The following is a 19,488-nucleotide window of genomic DNA, read 5'->3' on the forward strand; positions in this document are numbered from 1 at the left end:
CAGGATTGCCAGCTGGGGGAGCTCGGGATCAAGAGAGACAGACACCTCACGGGTTTTCTCTGAAAGCTTGATCCAGATGGACCGTGCAGGTCTTACAAAATCAGGAGAAGAGGAGCCTAGGACGAAAGAGATCGTGTGCCATATGTGCTGTGCCTTGTGGGCCATGATTTGGGGAACAGGGAGGCCAGGATGGAGCAGAGGCTGCTGTCTCTGCCTTCATGCACATCTGTGCTATTCAAATGTCTCACCACGAAGAGAGATTTATATTCTTTTTTTAGAGCAGGAGATTCTACAAAGCAGATGAGGCAAAGTCATTTTAATCGTCAAAAGTACGTGACTTAGTGCCCGTGTTTGCATTATACATATTTGTAGTTTTCATTAAGGCAGGGGATGGCAGGAGACACAGCAGCAGGGCAGGGGCTAGGAATTCTCCAAATATGCTGATTAACTGGAACTTCCCAGTGGCATTTGTGGAAAGCCTAATTATAAAAGATGCTTATCATGCATTTATAAAATTCTTTAAAGCTCTTTATATACTTATAAGGTGCACTTTATGTTAATACAGGCAGATGTATATCAAAATTTATATTAAAAATACATATTACAGGGCTGGGGTTGTGGCTCAGTGGTGGAGCGCTTGCCTAGCATGTGTGAGGCACTGGGTTCAATTCTCAGCACCACGTATAAGTAAATGAATAAAATAAAGGCCCATCAACAACTATATATATATATATATATAATAAAATATATATAAAATATATACATATTTACGTATATATTATATATGTATATATATATTACATATGTATATATAAAATATATACATATTTACATATATATTACAATACAGGCTGACCATTCATTCTGACTTCCTAGGATACTATCCCAATGTTTATCTCTTTTCCTGGCAGAGTTATTACTTGTAGCTACTTTCTCAAGTGTCCTATTTTGGGTGCTGAATTATACATTTACCCTGTTTATATGTCAGTGTTTATTATAAAATATATTTATAGCATATGTTCATATATGTTTATATATCCAACACGTATTATACATAACATTTTGGCTATATAAATATGTATGTGTGTATTTTAAGAATATATTTTAAAAACGGTTCTGGCTAAAGTGACTCAGGATGATAGTAATATAAGGCAGATGACCATGTTATCTAATTATAAACCAGTTTCGTTTTTTATATTGGCTCACCAAAATTTTTATATCTGGGCCATTCTTGTTAGCCTTTCTCATGCATATCTAGTCCATCTCAGTAACACCATTAAGAATAGTGAACTAATTATACAGAACTTGCCTTTTAGAAAAAATTTAAATAAGCTACGTCCAAATTTTTTCTCATCTTGCCGGACATGGTGGTGCTCACTCATAATCCCGGCAACTCAGGAGGCTGAGGCATGAAGATTGCAAGTTCAAAGCCAGTCTCAGCAACATAGCGAAATCCTGTCTCTAAATGGGTATGTGGCTCAGTGGTTAAGCGCCCCTAGGTTCAATACCTGGTACCAAATATATATATATGTATATATATTTCTTGTCTGACTTAGATTTCTTTTTCTGAAATCCATCATGGCTTTCGACCAGCTTCTCGGGCCTCTGTTTTGAGTTACTCCGTATGAAGAAACAGAGTGAGCAGGTTAAGAGCTGGTGCAAGTGACTGCCCTCCTCCCCCACGAGCGCCAGGTCTCAGTTTTCATTTGGGTATGACCCTAAGGTACGTCCGCCAGACCTGCAAGTCCAGTGCTATTTTACTTCCTGTTCTTATCAGTCGGGCAAACAGAACCTGCCGAAGAGGCCAGGCCGACGGAGTTCCTTGGAGATGCCGCTTGTGATAAGTGCTCTGGCAGGCAGTGTGCATAGGAGGCCCAGCTCCTGGGCACCAGTCTGTGCCAGGCAGGCAGCAACCCCAGTATTGCCCATCTCGCTGCTTTTCAATAAGGGACATTTCATTTTCAAAATAAACCTCAAATCTTAGAGGTTTTCAACGTTCATTAGCTAAATTTTTTAAAAATGTGGAGGCTGGGGTTGAAGCTCGGTGGTACAGCACTTGTCTGGCATGAGCAACACCCTGGGTTCCATCCTCAGTATAGGGGTGGGGAGGGGGGAAAGAAAGAGAAAACCTGGGAGTCAAACAAGACCTTCAGGGAGCAGATTTGCCCGCTGCCTACACCAGGTCCCCACTGGCCCACAGACTGCACACTCCTCTCTTCATTCTGCTTCAGATGCTTTCAGCTGCAGCGCCTTCTGAGCTGCACCTATGAGCTGGCCAACGATGCTCTGATGGCATTTGTGACACAATGTGGTGGCTGAGGGCGAGAGGAGGAGTTAGATCTTTCCATTGCCTCTTCAGCAAGTTTCACTGCCTTTCCAATTTGCATTCGCAGATTTGGATTCTTTGTTTTAAGCTGCTACAGGAGCTTCTGGGTTACACGCTTGTTGATGGCACGAAATTCTGACTCTTCCTCTTGCCTCCTGCAATTCCCTTTTCTCCCTTTGTCCATATCTACACAGCTGAATTCCACCCATCAGGATCCTGTGGTGTTGGGTGGATGTTGGGGGGCCTCTCCCCTCTGCCTGCCTCACACCCCTTCCCCAGCCAGGCTCCTCTAAATGCCCATAACCTTCACCCTGCTCACCTGAGCCAGTGTTCCCTGGGTATCTTTGTTCTGCAGTGTTTCATGGACATACCTTATTTCCCCTGCTACCCCACGAGCCCTTGAGGGCAGAGTTTTTTGTCGTTTTTTTCTTATAGCGCTGGGTTTTAGTCAGCCCTTGATTCTGGATGGTCGACTCAGTACCACTGGAGAAGGTGAGAGGAGGCTTTTCATGTTCACTCTTTGTACCTTTTCAGTTTGGGATCAGGTGAATGTGTTACTCACAAAATAAAGTCATAAAATTACACATGGATTCCAGGGTCTCTGCCCAGCTGTGCTCAAATCTCTGCGGGGAGAGATGGGGCCTGAATCTGCAAATCTGCACTGTGTTAAAGCAGCCAGGTGATTTTGATTGCATAGCCAGGTTTGGGAACAGCTGTCCAAAAGCATATGGTAGGAATTCAGCAAGTGTTTTTTTTTTCCGAGGAGGAATGCCTTCTACTTAGCAGTTCAATAAATATTTTTTGAAAGAATTAAAATAAGTTTTAAGTTCAGATACTACTATCACCCCACCCATCCCACTTTCTCAGCCAGGGAGCAGAACCATCTCCGAGTGCCCAGACTCTCCCTGTGTCTGCGAAGGAGGGACTACTCCCTACCTGGACCACTACAATGGACTAGCCCCGCATGCCTGCCTCTGAGCCTTAGAGCACACTGAAGCCAATCTGATTTTTTGTTTTTAATTCAAGTTGATTATGACTTTCAATGGTTCCCTACAACCTACAGTGTAAAATTTACTAAGGGGGGGTCCTCTAGAGCCCTTTATGATCCCGCCTGGTCTGACTCTTCCTTTCCTAGCCCACCTCATTGAACACAGAAAGCGCTAAGTTGCTGCAGTTGCTGGGAATGGGCGGCCTACACCCTCTCCAGCTGCCACCCAGACCATGCTCACCCCTGCACGCAGTCAACCCTTCTATGGCTTTTTTGTTGTTGGCTTTTCCCATTCCTTCTGCTCAGCACCCTTCTAGCACCCTTGTTTGTTTATGCATTGAAGCCTGCCATCCAGGGTCCTATAAATAAATTGTAATTTAGTCTCTTTTGTTGTGTGTGTACTGGGGATTGAACCCAGGTGGGCATAACCACTGAGCTACATCCCCAACCCATCTTTTTTTGAGACAGGGTCGTGCTAAGTGGCTGAGGTTCTGTCTCAGTCTCCCTGAATCACTGGGATTTCAGGCATGTGCCACTGTGCCTGTCACTTAACATTTTATACGCACCACCTGTCAAGGCCTACCATCACCGATCCAGTTATTGACAGTTCTCTTTCAGCCCAGCCCTGAGCTCCTTGAGAACAGACATGTGCCTCTTCACTCCCCTCCGTCCTCCAGTCTCCAAGCACCACATCTGACCATGTTCAGTGTTAACATATTTGCTGGAAAAAATTAAGAATGAAAAAAAAATTTTTTGCATGTGTTAAGAAGGCAAATCAAGCTACTACTTAATAACTAAGATTTTTAAAGCATTTCTGCCATGCAAAGGTAGCTATTCCCTGGACAATGTCACATGTGAATTTTCTAAAGTTATGAGGATTTTTAAATGATATGTACAAAAATACCTATTATTATATACATTATTCTAGTGCTAAAAATGCCAAAGGTGTTATTGTTAACAGTTGGCCTTTCACTAAGTGAACCATGTGAGAGAAGAATCAGAGGACTCCACAGAAGTGATGGGGCTTTGTGGGCTTGTTTTTTTGTTTGTTGGTACAGGGATTGAGCCCAGGGGTATTTAAGCACTGAGTACTTCCCTACCCCCTTTTTATATTTTATTTAGATACAGGGTTTCGCTGAGTTGCTTAAGTGAAGTTGCTGAGGCTGGCTTTGAACTCACAATCCTCCTGCCTCAGCCCCCCAAGCTGTTGAAAGTCTTTGTGTATAATAAACCTGAGCCAAGATACCACCAATATTTATTGACCTGATCAAAAGACTGCACAGTAGGCCCTCCGTATCTGTAGGTTCCACACCCATGGATTCAACTAACCAGAACTTAAAAATATTTGGGTAAATAATTATGCCTGTGCTGAACATATGCAGATTTTTTTTCTTGCCATTATTCCCTAGACAATATACTATAGTAACTATTTACATAACATTCACATTTTATTAGTTGTAAGTAATTTAGAGATGATTGAAAGTATATAGGAATGTGTGCGTAAGTTATATGCAAATACTAATGCCATTTTTTTTTTTTATAAAGGACTTGAGCATCTATGGATCTCAGTATCTGCAGAGGGTCTTGGAACCAATCCCCCACGATACTGAGGGATGACTCTGCTACCCGGATGGAAGTAGAGCCTCATGGGAATTTAAAACACTGCAGAGTGTTTTAGAAGAAGCAGTTTTGAATTAGAAAGATAAAATAGATGACATCAGATAGATCTAAGCCAAGATAGAAGCCACCTTTTTGATTCATAGAGCATGCATTTTATCAGACTTTCCAGGCAGACTGGATAGAGAATTGAAATAAACTACAGGCTTCAGAGAAGCCAAACAGAATGAGAATAACTGAATCAATGGAGAAAGCAGATTCTGCTGGCCCAGAGCAGAGACATAAGGAAGGCAAAAGAAACATCAGCACAGATCGTTTTTGTCCTGTAACTGCATGAAGGACAGACTCCTGAGTCTGTTCAGGGAGACCCTTTCTCCCCGCAGGATACAGGGGAAGCCATAGATATTTCATTTCATTGAATTCCATTTTTATTTGTAGAAACAATCCCCACACTTCTAGAAAAGACTTACGGAAGAGTTCAATTAAACACAGGGGAAACAAGAGAAGATCGATTGTTAAATAAAGGAAGTGAGACAGTAGTCACACCAGAACCCTAAGAATGGCTACAATTGATGACGAAAGTTAGCTCTAAGCTTCCTTGTCTGTGGTGCATATATTGTTCTCATTATCTGAACTGAAGAATTTGTTGGTAGGAAGGTACCTTTTTCCTGTGGCTGAATTTGTCAAATGATGTTTGTATAAAGAATGCTAAATAATATAATGGGCCCAGCTTATAATAACCACTTTACAAAATGGTAAAGAGATTCTTTGTGTGGCCACCTGGTCTTTCCAACTGAATAAATGCAGCGAGCTAAATGCTATATTCCAGTGCTAGGGAGACACTGGTGGTTGAGAGATCATCAAGCTTTGTGGCTTTCTGGAAACGACACGTCCTGGGTGGCACGGAGAGAGACCAGAGGGGTGGCTGGTCAGTATGCCCCACAGACAGAGGCTTTTTTAAAATGTTTAATTGCAGAGATAATCTAACAGTAGAAGGGAAAATAGTGAGTTGCTATTAGCCTGTTTTTTAATGAAATATACTAGAACAGAACAAGGTACCTCATGTAGCCAGGGCATTACTTTCATTTCAGGTCACTGTGTACCGTGTTTCTTTCTTGGGTAAATGTGAAAGCTGCCACTTTGGTCATCCCTCACTAGAATGTCACTTAGTAGGCTCTGGCCATGCCAGCTCACAATGTAGGATCTAGATAAAGAATAACAACACCCATCCCCACCCCACCCTGAGAGAGAGAGAGAGAGAGAGAGAGAGAGAGAGAGAGAGAGAGAGTGAGTGTGTACACAGGTGTGACATACAAGGAATAAACATAAAGGAAGATAACTACAGGATCCCCAGAGAACAAGAGCCACTGTGCCTTTAAATTGTTCCGATTTAGGAATCTGCCAGGAGGCGTATGACCATAGACTTAGGAATATACTTTTCCTGGTTTTGTGATTGGTCTCTTTTGTTTCTCTTCTGTAACTCAGAGTTCTTTTTGTAGTCTACTTTGGCTATAATGAGGGGGAAATCAGATAAGGAACGCACCAGGGCCTCTGGTACAGATGGGTAGGTGACCCTGGTGGTCAGCCATGGCACAGACAGTGCAGATGGTGGTCAGAGCCACACCTTAGAATGGCTCCTTCAGTTCTTGCTGGTTCTCTGGGCAGGCAGTACCCTCACATACAGATAGGAACCATTTGCTTAGGGAAAACTCTTTTTATATTGCTATTTTCCTGCTTCATATATTATGTCTGGATCAGGTCATCAGGGTTGTCTTTGAGAACAGGTGGGAGGCCTGTAGCAGGATTGTAACACTGCCCAGCTCCAGGATATCAGTGCAACGTGCTTGAGTGGTAATGAGACCCTTAGCATTTGGAAAAACAAACAGTACCCGCCCTGCACACAAATTTGGACTCATACACCCGGTTACAACTTTGGAGGGGGAAGGAGGAAGAGCATTCTGGGAGGATTTCCAACCATGATAACTATTAGCAATGGTATGAGAAACAGGCTGGGGCGAGAGAAAGATTAGCTCTAATGTTGACTTCAAGTCAGAATGAGATTTAAAAAAAAAAAAAAAACCTGAATTTTCATACCTAAAAAAAATGTTTTTCTCAGAAGTTGTGAAGCATCTAGAAATAAAGAAGCCACTTGTGGAAGAGGCTCTGACCATTTGTCCCCTCTTGTTTCAGATGACAGTCATGTCCCTTTCCAGGGACCTCAAGGATGACTTTCACAGTGACACGGTGCTCTCCATCTTAAATGAGCAGCGTATCCGGGGCATTTTATGTGATGTCACCATCATCGTGGAAGATACCAAGTTCAAAGCCCACAGCAATGTCCTGGCCGCTTCAAGCCTTTATTTCAAAAACATCTTTTGGAGCCACACAATCTGCATTTCCAGCCATGTCCTGGAGCTGGATGATCTCAAAGCTGAAGTGTTCACAGAAATACTTAATTATATCTACAGCTCCACAGTCGTCGTCAAGAGACAGGAAACTGTCACCGATCTTGCGGCTGCGGGGAAAAAGCTGGGAATATCGTTCCTGGAAGATCTGACTGACCGCAACTTCTCGAATTCCCCAGGTCCCTATGTGTTCTGCATTACTGAAAAGGGAGTGGTCAAAGAAGAGAAAAATGAGAAAAGGCACGAAGAGCCAGCCATCACTAACGGGCCAAGGATCACGAATGCGTTTTCCATCATCGAGACAGAAAATAGTAATAACATGTTTTCTCCGCTGGACTTGAGGGCTAGTTTCAAAAAAGTCTCCGACTCCATGCGGACGGCCAGCCTTGGCCTGGAGAGGACCGATGTCTGCCAGGAGGCAGAGCCGGTCCGCACGCTGGCCGAGCACTCGTACGCCGTCTCGTCCATCACCGAGGCCTACCGGAGCCAGCCTGCGCGCGAGCACGAGAGCAGCTCACCTGCCCAAGCAGGTAAGGACGATTGTGAGGCTCCTGCCGCAAAGCCGAAAACCTGCCGGAAGCCAAAGACCTTCTCCATACCCCAGGATTCTGACTCAACCTCAGAAAATATACCACCCCCGCCCGTGACCGCCCCAGAGGCTACCCAGGAAAGAAGTCCCCAGCCCGCCACGGTCCTCCCCCATTCCAAATCTCCCAGCAACGAAGGCGACGTCCATCTTTCCAGGGAAGATGAAAATCAGTCTTCGGCTGTTCCTGGGCCACCAGCAGCAGCAGAGGTCCCTCCGCTGGTCTACAATTGCAGCTGTTGTTCCAAATCCTTCGACAGCAGCGCTTTGCTCAGTGCCCACATGCAGCTGCACAAGCCAACCCAGGAGCCTTTAGTGTGCAAGTATTGCAACAAACAGTTCACCACCCTGAACAGACTGGATCGGCACGAACAGATCTGTATGAGGTCAAGCCACATGCCTGTCCCTGGAGAAAACCAGCGCTTCTTAGAAAATTATCCCACCATTGGACAGAATGGAGGTTCCTTCACCGGTCCAGAACCGTTGCTATCTGAAAACAGGGTTGGTGAATTTTCCAGTCCTGGAAGTACCTTGCCAGACACGGACCACATGGTTAAATTTGTTAACGGGCAAATGCTCTACAGTTGTGTCGTGTGCAAACGTAGTTATGTGACTTTATCCAGCCTCCGAAGGCACGCAAATGTCCACTCGTGGAGAAGAACATACCCTTGCCATTACTGCAACAAAGTCTTTGCATTGGCAGAGTACAGGACAAGACACGAAATCTGGCACACCGGGGAAAGGCGGTATCAGTGCATTTTCTGTCTTGAAACTTTTATGACTTACTATATCCTTAAAAACCATCAGAAGTCTTTCCATGCCATAGATCATAGACTTTCCATCAGCAAAAAAACAGCCAATGGGGGCTTGAAGCCTACTGTCTATCCGTATAAGCTTTATAGGCTCCTGCCTATGAAGTGCAAGAGAGCTCCTTATAAGAGCTATCGAAATTCTTCCTATGAAAATGCGCGAGAAAACGGTCAGATGAATGAGTCCGCGCCTGGCGCCTATGTTGTTCAGAATCCACGCAGCTCTGAGTTGTCTACACTGAATTTCCAAGAGAACGTGAACGCCTTGACCAACAGTCCCGCCGTCCCTTTGGAAACATCCGCGTGTCGGGACACGCCCACTTCTGCCAACGCACAAAACGCACAGGGCACCAAATGGGGAGAGGAGACGTTGAAAATCGATCTTGACAATAACTTCTATTCAACTGAGGTATCAGTCTCGTCCACTGACAATGCGGTCAGTTCTGACCCCCAGGGAGGGGAACTACCTGTTTCATCTTTGAGCAATGGCAGTGAGAACCCAGCCTCTGTGATCAGCTACAGTGGTCCGGCACCCTCGGTCATTGTGCATAGTAGCCAGTTTTCATCGGTGATAATGCACAGCAATGCCGTCGCTGCCATGACCAACAGCAACCACAGAACCCCTGGAGAGCCAGCTATCAACCAGCCCCTGAAAGATGACAGCAAGCCTGAGATGGATAAAGTGGGCAGATCTGCAAGCAGACCCAAAAGCATTAAGGAGAAAAAGAAAACAATTCCGCATAACAGGGGAGAGATAGCGGAGGAATCAAAATATGCCGCTGATCCTGGAGGGTCCTTGAGCAAAACCACAAACCTTGAAGAAACCAGTAAAATTGAAACCTACATTGCAAAACCTGCTCTGCCGGGAACCTCCACAAATAGCAACGTAGCCCCACTTTGCCAAATAACAGTGAAAATTGGGAATGAAGCCATTGTGAAGAGGCATATCCTAGGATCTAAATTATTTTACAAAAGAGGGAGAAGACCTAAGTATGAAATGCAGGAGGAGGCATTGCCGCAAGAGAGTGACCTGGAGACCCACAGAGACAGCCCCCTGGGGCTTTGCCAGTCCGAGTGTGTGGAGATGAATGAGGTGTTCGATGATGCAAGCGACCAGGATTCCACTGACAAGCCGTGGCGCCCTTACTACAACTACAAGCCCAAAAAGAAATCCAGACAGTTGAGAAAAATGAGGAAGGTCAACTGGAAGAAAGAGCGGGGCAGCAGGAGCCCGAGCAATAGGTGTAAATTCCCAGCAGAACTAGACTGTGCTGTGGGGAAGTCGCCTCCAGACAAGGCCTTTGAGGAAGAAGACAACAAAGAGATGCCCAAGCTGCAGTGTGAACTCTGCGATGGAGACAAAGCCTCCGGGGCCGGAAGCCACGGAAGGCCCCACCGGCATCTCACCTCCAAGCCTTATGTCTGCGAGCTGTGTGCCAAGCAGTTCCAGAGCCCTTCCACGCTCAAAATGCACATGAGATGCCACACTGGGGAGAAGCCGTACCAGTGCAAGACCTGTGGACGCTGCTTTTCAGTGCAAGGGAACTTACAGAAACACGAACGCATCCACCTGGGCGTGAAAGAGTTCATCTGTCAGTATTGCAACAAGGCGTTCACCTTGAATGAGACCCTCAAAATCCACGAGAGAATCCACACTGGCGAAAAGCGTTACCGCTGTCAGTTCTGCTTCCAGAGTTTTTTGTATCTCTCCACAAAAAGGAATCATGAGCAGAGGCATATCCGAGAGCATGATGGGAAAGGCTTTGCTTGCTTCCAGTGCCCCAAAATTTGCAAAACAGCTGCTGCTCTCGGGATGCATCAAAAGAAACACTTATTCAAAAACCCAAGTCAGCAGGAGAAAACGGGGGACGTGAGCCAGGAAAACTCAAATCCCTTGGAGAACCGACATCTCATGGATTCAGAAGACGGTGATCAAAAGGATCAAAAGGATCACGCACAAACCATTGTTGAAAATGTCCTCTGAGTGGCAGTAGTTAGAAAAATCTTCGGAAAGATAAGTTGGTGGGGATTTTTTTTTTTTTTTTTTTTTTTTTAGTTTAGTTTTTTTGTTTTGTTTTGTTGTTTAGAATTTTGTTTTTGTTCACATAATAACAGTCATGAAGGAGTGAAATGTAAAAAAAAAAAAAAAAAAAAAAAAATCTCATTTGTGAAAACTCCAGAAAAAAGGATCCTAACATCTACTTTGAGTTTTAGCATTAACTTCATAAAGTGCACAAAAATAAAATAGCTGAATCCTCCAACATCCCAAGTATCTTGTGAAAGTTAATGAAGTTCTTAGCTGTGGTATTTCTACCAGTGAAAGAGGAGTTTAATTTTAGCCTAATTTAAAACTTAATAGTAAATGCTAATAAGAGCTGGCTACTGAACTGTCTTTAATCACTGGAGAAAATAAGGGTCAGATATGAAGATGGCATCTTCAAAATATGTGAAATGATAAGTGAGCTATGACAGTATTTATTCCCACCCAGCTTCTGCACTCTTCAAATGTGTTTAAATTAATGGGTAGATATGAAACACTTAACAATATAACTGAAAATGTGTGTAATGAGGAACCTACAGTAGGACATTCATACATTATCTAGAACGACTTCTGCAAATAGACCTTGTAAAATACATTTATGAATCACAAGAACTTTGAACTGTCCATATCCCCTGCAGAGAATTCTGACAAGCAATAGATCTGCCAATAACGAGGACTGGTGTGAAAATGAGTAGAACTGACTTAAGAGCATGCGCACGCTTTTAGAGGGAATGCTGTGTGGTTCCCTGGAAGTATGGCTGAGCTGTTACTAGAACTGGTCTACTCAAGTCACAGAGAACATAGGTCATGCCTTATCTGTGGGAGAAAGCCTTCCCAGAATTTACCTGTGATTACCTGTGCCATACCTTACTTTGCAATGGCCTCACCTCAGAGAATGAGAGAGGGTCAAATTCTTCTGAAACTCTGCAGTCTTCCAACCGTCACAAGGCCATGGCCGTGGATGTGGGGGTCTGTTCCAGACAGACAAGGGTGCAAGTAAACCTGGCATTTCCCGTTCCACTAAAGGAGTGTCCGGGAGATTTAGTACAAGGCATACGTGTGCTAGGGAAAGTGACAACCTCGCCCCTATGATTACTAGCCTTCTTGGAGATCATGCAGCCCACAAGTCCATCCTAGAATAAAATAGAAGGACAGTAGGCCACCTCCAGGCCCATTAATGACTTGAGCGGGCAAGAGGAAGTGATAGGCCTTCCTCCTCACACAGGAGCTTTGTTTTTGAGGATTGGGGAGATGGAATATAGAGTTCTGCCCCTTAATTATATCACTCAGAAATCTATCCCCAAATCCAGAAGCTTTATGTTTCTATCTGCAGACACCTCGATCCCTTGCTAACAGCCCACCTAGGTTCTTTACCGTTCTTTTATACTGACCCGGCCCGGCTCGTCAACATTGCCCTCAAAAATCCAGTTGCGCTACAGGATATTCTGTCATATGGACTAGGTTTTGGAAAGCTGAAACTTAATGATTCTTTCTTTTAAAACTGCCAGAATAGAGGGAGAAAGAATACATTCCTTCCCTTTTGATCACCAGAGAGAGCAGAATTCAGAACCAAGTTCAAGGGTAACCAGCAGCCATCCATGTCCATTGGATTGACAGATGGAAACCCAAGGTGATCTGAGGTTGGAAGGTTATCACCATGAAGAAGTAGCTCAGAGGACTCCAGTTTCTCTTGACAAGTGTGATGTGTCCACGAAGAAGGCTTAGTATGGATTTTTGTGGGCGAGAAAACATTTCAACACCCAGAAAAGGACATGATTAAAGTTGACCTTTTTATACCGTAGTAGTTTGCTGTTAAGTAACCCCAATATTGTATCTGCATTTATCTTTTGTTCATCTACTTTCACTTACATGCAGTATTATATAGTAGAGGAAAATGGGAAATTGCAAGCGAACTCAACTTTATTTTGTATGTTGTATATATGTATACCTACACCATCCATTTGGGTTTTGTTAAGGAGATAGTCACAAAGGGCTTATGAAAATCACTTTCAGATTGATAATTAGAATACTGAAAAAGCAACCCTGTGATCCACTGATTTGTCTTATCTGAGTTAGGATTATGAGTCAATAAATTATGTATTTTAGTTATTTTGATTTAAAACTATAAATATAAAATGATTACATGTAGTGAAGCCCTCATGTGGATATTTTTTAAGTGGACTCGTATGCTGATAATTCTAGACCAAAGTAAATATGGCAGAATATTTATACATGAAAAAATAATTTTGCAAATATTTTCTATAATTGTACTATTCGTTTAAAATGTTGATAGCTTGTGTTAGTTTCAGGGAGGGGTGTATATTTTGATAAAAAAAATACTTGACTTTGTAATTCTGTATATTCTATACAATTTATAGCAGAGCCGTTTTAAGACAACCTTGTCACATTTTTTGTTAATTGTGAAAATTTTATTATGAGTGATGTTTAAGTATGCTTTGAGTACATAAAGACCAACTAGAATTTAAGTAAGTGTAAACAGTGAACATACTGTATGCTGTACAAGATATATTGTAATTTGCTGTTTTAGCATCTGTATTTTGATTAGAAGATATTATTAAATGCAGATGTTAAGGGTTGGAAAAGTCTAATTTTATTTTTAGAAATAATGAATATAAATTTGTTTTTGCTTGATTAAAATAGCTTATTCCTACGTTAAGTCTCTTTTTAAATGTTTCAATGTTAATCCTTTTGTGCAGCTGTTTCTTCTGTGTGAGTCACGGCTTTATCTCACAGATTATTCATTCAATATATTTCTGTGGCTGTGCTTGTTTACATTTCTTGGTCCCCATTTACATCCTTAGGTCTCCAATGGATTATGACATTTAAAGAAAAAGCAGAATAAGAGACATCCAGTCTTCTGATAATGGAGTGTTTTGAATAGGCCTGACCTCATACTCAGTGAGTGAAAGGCTGTCGTGGAGGTATTCTGCAAATGTCTTTACCTGGGCTCCCATGAACAACCCCACCCTGAAGTAGCCCTCCGCATCATTTTATAGTGACATGGAGAAGGTCCCACAGCCAGACAGAGCCGGGACTCCAACCTGGGTCTTCCTGACTCCAGAGCTCCTGTGTTTGTTACCTCTCCACATCTTAGAGCAAAATGCTAACTATAAATGGAATGGAGCACGAGGAACCAGCCGTGACAAGGCAGAGCAGCCTTAGGCATGGCAGGTCGTGCAGCCGCCCTGCAGCAGGCTGAAGCAGGCAGCGCTAAGCTCCGTGTCACCGACTCAGGCTTCTCTTTATAGGGATGTGACCTGGTTTTATAAAACCAGTTTTTAAGAGTTTTTACACTGTTTTTCTTTTTATGACTATGGAGTGAAATTATAATATAATGCAATTATAAGCTAGTAATTTTTCACATGAAGGAAGAACTCTGTTCCATTGTCACAAACCATGTTCCCGACCTTAGCTAATCGTCTTGCAAATGCATACAATTAGTCACAAATGTCTAATGGCTTGTGTCGGTGGCTCAGGCAGTACAATCCATTACCCACACAGGGAAAAATAATTCAAATTTCTGGCTTACCAATAACTGGCCATAGCATCAATTTTGTATTTAAAGGGCGAGACAAACCAGACTCACCGAAACTTTGATAACCGTTATCTGCTAAAACTAACTTCATTACCTACCCAAACAACAGATTTAATATTGAAAGAACTTGTAACAGTTGAGAAAAGTACCAGAATTAAAAGCGTAAAAATAAATCATGCCAGGCAATGCTGTTTGTACCTATTTTTTAATTAGTTCAGTTCTGTTCGTTCCTGCTGCGGTCCTTTGCTCTTCCCCCATTGGCCGATGCGTCTCTGCTTCCTGTCCCCATGTTTCTCTGCAGAGGCAACAGTTCTATTTCAATTTCATCCACATCTGAGAAGTCTGTACCTTTTCCCTCCCCAGATCTCCTCCATCTATTAACTGATCTTCTGGAGACAGAAGCACCCCTTTCTAGTTTGCTCCCTCTGACCCTGATTCTTCAAACAAGACGGTCAGTAAGCAAATGTCTTGGTGTGCAATTTTTAAAACTGCACACTCAAAATTTGGACAATGGATGGAAGAACCAATCAGAAGTATTGTTATCTTTATTATTTCATCATTGACCCTCAAGACATCTATTTGTTTTGATGTTTTCCTGGGAAATCAAAATTGCTTTTTCAATAAATATAAAGTTTGTGATTTGGTCACAAACTTTGGTCACAGATTTCAAAAATACAACAATGTTCATTTGTGTAGAATTTAAATCCATTGATTCAAAATGTGCTTAATGTTGAGTGTTGGGCATTTTATCAAGACTGTGGCTACTGAGATACAGAGGTAGCTCGAGCGTTCAAGGAACTTCAGTCCAGTGAACGATTGAGGAAGCAGTAGATGCTTATGAAGCAGAGCCCTGAGCTGGAGGAGTGGTATTGAGCTGGGCCTTCACCACAGGGGCCAGGTCCAAGCTGGAGAGTTAGAACAAGGGAGCCGTGGTGGATGTAGGCTGTCCCCAAAGCTTGAGGTTTGGGTTGGGACCCTGGAGAGATAGGCAGAGGTCACATCACTGGAGACTTACAGGCTCACAGGAGGGTTTGAACTTCTATCCTGATAGCACAGAGGCACTTGGGGAGCCAGTGAGGGGCTGAGTGGCAGGAGATAGGTCAGAGAGAGGTTCCACACGGTCTAAGCCAAATGAGAAGCCTCCTGAGGACTCACTCGCAGGCAGAGGGAGGACCTGATGTGTTTGAGCAGCTCACTCTGGTGCAGCAGTGTAGTTAGCGGTTTGCAGGGCAAGGCCGGGATGGAGGCAGGGAGGTCAGGGGGGAGGCTGTGGTTTGGACAAGGGTGGGAATGGGAAAAAGTAAGAACAGGTCACATTTTGGATAGAGATAATTTTCATATTTTAATGCGGGAAAGTACAGTTGTGCAAAAATGGATGTTTAGCAGATTCCAGGGCAGCCATGGTACTTCAGCCATCTGTAGTTCAGGCCACTCTTGTCTGTGCCTCACCTACTTCCCCCTCTGCTGTATTACTCAGAAGCAGGCCCTGGACATCATACCATTCGTCATTCATGTCATTATGCTTATTCTAAAAAAGTAAGCTTCGTATGTGTGTGTGTGTGTGTGTGTCTACCAGGGATTGAAACCAGGGGCACTTAACCACTGAGCCTCATCCCCAGCCCCTTTTATATTGTATTTAGAGACAGGGTCTTGCTAAGTTGCTTAGGACCTGACCAAGTTGCTGAGGCTGGCCTTGAACTTGCCCTCCTCCTGCCTCAGTCTCCCGAGCTGCTAATGTTACAGGTGTGCACCACTGCACTGGGCCAAAAATAAGCATTTTAAACCTAACTATACTGTAATCACACTTCAAAAATTAATCATTCCTTGATATCATCAAATCCCATCAGTTAAAACTTAACAACTTGAATCAATCCAACCAAGGTCCCACAGTGCAATTATCAGATGGTATGTCTCTCTTTTAATCTACTGCTTATCCTCTGTGTCTATTTTTTTTCCTCTTCACAATTTAGTTTTAAGGAAATCAGGTTGTTCACGATGTCTGCAGTAGCAAATCAACTTTCCAGTTGTTAACAGTCTTCCACGAGGAAGCACAGAGTATCCTGCTAAGACATTAGATGTATTTTCTTTTTGTTTTTGTGGTGCTCGGGATCCAACCCAGGGCCTTGTGCTTGCAAGGCAAGCACTCTATCGACTGAGCTCTCTCTCCGGCCCTTCAATGTATTTTGAAGACAGATTTGATAGGCTTTGCTGGGTGATTTAGGTACCAGGGGGTTACAAAAAGAGAGAGAGAGGAATCAAGGGTGACTCCAAGTTGGGGAACAACAGGAAGGATGGAGTTACCAGCAGACAATTAGATACATGGCACTGAAATTCAGAAGAGGGGACTGATTTGAGATATGGATTTGAAAGATGTGTTTCATTCATTCAAAACATACTTGAGTTAGGCACTGGGTATACAACAGGGGGGCAAAACAAATAGTCCCTGGAGCTTGTGATCAGGAGGAGAACACAAAAAGCTAAGTAATTATAATCACCGTAAGGGCTACGAAGAAGAGCCACATGGCGCTATGAGAACATCTGAGAGGGGAAGTGACCTAGTCTGGAAGCTCAAGGAATACCATCCCCAAGGGACTTTTGAGCTGAGATCTGAAAGATGAATAAGAGTTGGGAAGGAGCAGGGTTTCTAGGTACAGGGAATGGCACACGCCGAGGTCTGCCTCTGGAGAACACCGTGGGTAGGAGGCCAGTCACCGCCGGGATGCAGGAGACGCGAATTTAAAATCAGACTGGAGGGCGGGAGCCGTGGCACACGGGCCTTCCAGGTCTTGCTGAGGATCTGGTCTGCACGGGACCAGCGACGGAAAGCCGCTGAGCCTGGACGTGGAGCTCAGTGGTGAGCACTTGTGCAGCAGGCAGTCCTAGGTTCCTTTCCCAGCAAGGAAAGAGAGGAAGGAAGGGAGGAAGGCACTGAAAGAAAGCAGTGGTCCAGGCGGGAGCGGACAGTGGCTTGAACCATGTGGTGGTAGTAAAGATGGAGAGGAAGGAGAGGATTTGAGAGCGATGCAGGAGATTGAATTGGACTTGATGTTGGATTGGATACGGGCAGGGAAGCCTGGGAAGGGATCAAGGGTCATCTTTTGGTTTTAGAATCATTGAAACTATGGGAATGCAAGATGTCCCCTTTGCACTTATTTGAGGAAGAAGCCAGAATTGCAGATAATGCCACTATGTGAAAGACAAGTGACCTAAAAACCTGCACATGAGACTGTGGCAGCAGAGAAGCCAGAGAGGGAGAGCCACTCAGAGTGACCAAGTGTCTCCGTCAGGAAAGACTGGAGAGCGCCTTTGGCACCCAGCAGGCCATTGGCAGTGCTGTGCTGGTAAGTATTCAACAACCAGCTCTTAGGTGAGAAGGGAGGCCCTGATTTGTAGCAGTGGCCAATTTCTGTCTTGTCAACCCCCCCACTGAGGATGATTTTAAGGAACCGACAGGACAGCACTGCACATGGTGATCGGAAGAGGTGCCCCCAATTGGCTCGTGAGAGCTGGTGTGAGCCTGCTCTGGTGACTCAGCGGTGATCTTGGCCAGGGTAGGTCCAGTGTGGTGGTGCAGCGGGGAGTAGATGGAGGGGAGAGGGTGGAGACAGCAAGTAAGAACTCCTGCTTCCAGAAGCTTAGCTATAAAAGGAGAAGAAATACAGAGAAAGGCAGCTGTGAGCAGAACCTGTGGTCTGAGAAACATGGCGGATGGAACCACGGATGAGGAGGCAAGGGAGTGGAGAACGTTGATGAGAGATCAGTTGCCACAGGACTGTGGAAGCTGGGTTTAATTTAAAGATGCAGTTTGGGGAGTGTTGTTTTTTGTTGTTGTTTTTGTTTGGTTTGGTTTGGGTTTTTTAGGGGGGGGGTGCCAGGGATTGCATCTAGGGCACTTAACCACTGAGCCACATCCCTAGCCCTTTTTTATATTTTATATTTCTCTAAAGATGGGGTCTCGCTGAGTTGCTTAGGGCCTTGCTAAGTTGCTGAGGCTGACTTGAAACTCGTGATCCTCCTGCCTGGGCCTCTCGAGCTGCCAGGATTGCCGGCATGCGTCACCACAACCAACAGAAGCACAGATCAATGTTTGACAGAGAGACACAAATGGAGGGGTCAGGATGAGGTGTCTCAGTAAACCTGAAGAATCTATGAGCTTCAGAGCGCCTCGCGACTATTTTCCCAAGTGTCCTTCCTGTAGATCTGCCATCGTGGCAATGATTACCACCTTAATTTGGGAGCTGGGGACACTGAGGCCTGGCAGAGTTAGGGACTTGCCCAGGCTCAGACAACAGACCAACTCTTAGCCTCTTGGTCTCCAGGACACTCTTTTCACTTTCAGCAGCTGATCCACATTGACTAAGGTATCTCAGAACTGAGTGACCAAGACTGTGCTTTCCTCATTTTATTAGCTTGAGAGTCTAATGCTCTCAGAGTCCTAGGTCGCTCATTTCTTTATTCAACATATTCTATAGGGCAGTTGGCATTTGCTTTGGTTTGGATCTGAAGTGACCCCCACCCCCACCAAAGGTCGTGTGTTGAAAGCATGATCCCCAAAATGACGAGGTTCGGAGGTGGAGCCTTAAGAAATGATTGGATCACAAGGGCTGTGACATCATCAGTGGATTAATCCATTTGATAGGTTGATAATTTGAATGAACTACTGAGTGGTAAGTGCAGGCAGACGGCGGCATGGCTGGTGGAAGTAGGTCCCTGTGGGCACAGCCTCCGGGACTGAATCCGTCCCCCACCCCTTCCTGTCTCTCCCTTCTCTACTTGCTGGCTGCCATGGGTTGAGCCTTCTGCCATGATGCTTCCGCCTTGGAGCAGCTGACGGTATCTGAACCTCTGAAACCGTGATCCTTCCTTGATAAACCTTTCCTTGGTGGGCGCGGTGGCACGTGCCCAGAAGTCCTACTATCAGGAGGCTGAGGCAGGAGCATTGTAAGTTTGAGGCCAGCCGAGCAATTTAACAAGACCCTGTCTCAAAATAAAATATATGAAGAGCCAGGGGTGTAGCTCAGTGGTGAAGCAGCCCTGGTTCCCTCACCAGAACCACAGAACAAGCCTTCCTCTAAGCGGTTCTTCTCAGGTATTTTGGACACAGGGATGAACAGCTGACAACATGGCATTGCCAGCGCTATTCTAAGTGTCTAATGAATT

At 44.4% G+C, this 19,488-nt stretch overlaps 1 protein-coding gene across 17 annotated transcripts in view; it reads left to right on the forward strand.

The window, feature by feature from the left end:
- Positions 1 to 19,488, forward strand: part of ZBTB38 (zinc finger and BTB domain containing 38) — an 86,062-nt gene that overhangs the window by 48,828 nt on the left and 17,746 nt on the right. For 11 of the 17 annotated variants that reach the window (XM_079100369.1, XM_079100370.1, XM_079100368.1 and 8 more), the window contains one exon: positions 7,122 to 14,514. The exons of 3 other annotated variants lie outside the window; for them this stretch is intronic. In XM_079100369.1, the coding sequence (XP_078956495.1) occupies positions 7,122 to 10,715 (3,594 nt within the window). In that variant the 3' untranslated portion in view covers positions 10,716 to 14,514. Of the gene's footprint in view, positions 1 to 1,556; positions 7,076 to 7,121; positions 14,515 to 17,490; positions 17,670 to 19,488 lie in introns of those variants that run through there. 3 more of the 17 variants (XR_013757228.1, XR_013757230.1, XR_013757223.1) reach the window with 2 other exon arrangements.

The sequence above is a fragment of the Sciurus vulgaris genome (assembly GCF_902686455.1).
Source record: "Sciurus vulgaris genome assembly, chromosome: 10".
Taxonomy (NCBI): Eukaryota; Metazoa; Chordata; class Mammalia; order Rodentia; family Sciuridae; genus Sciurus; species Sciurus vulgaris.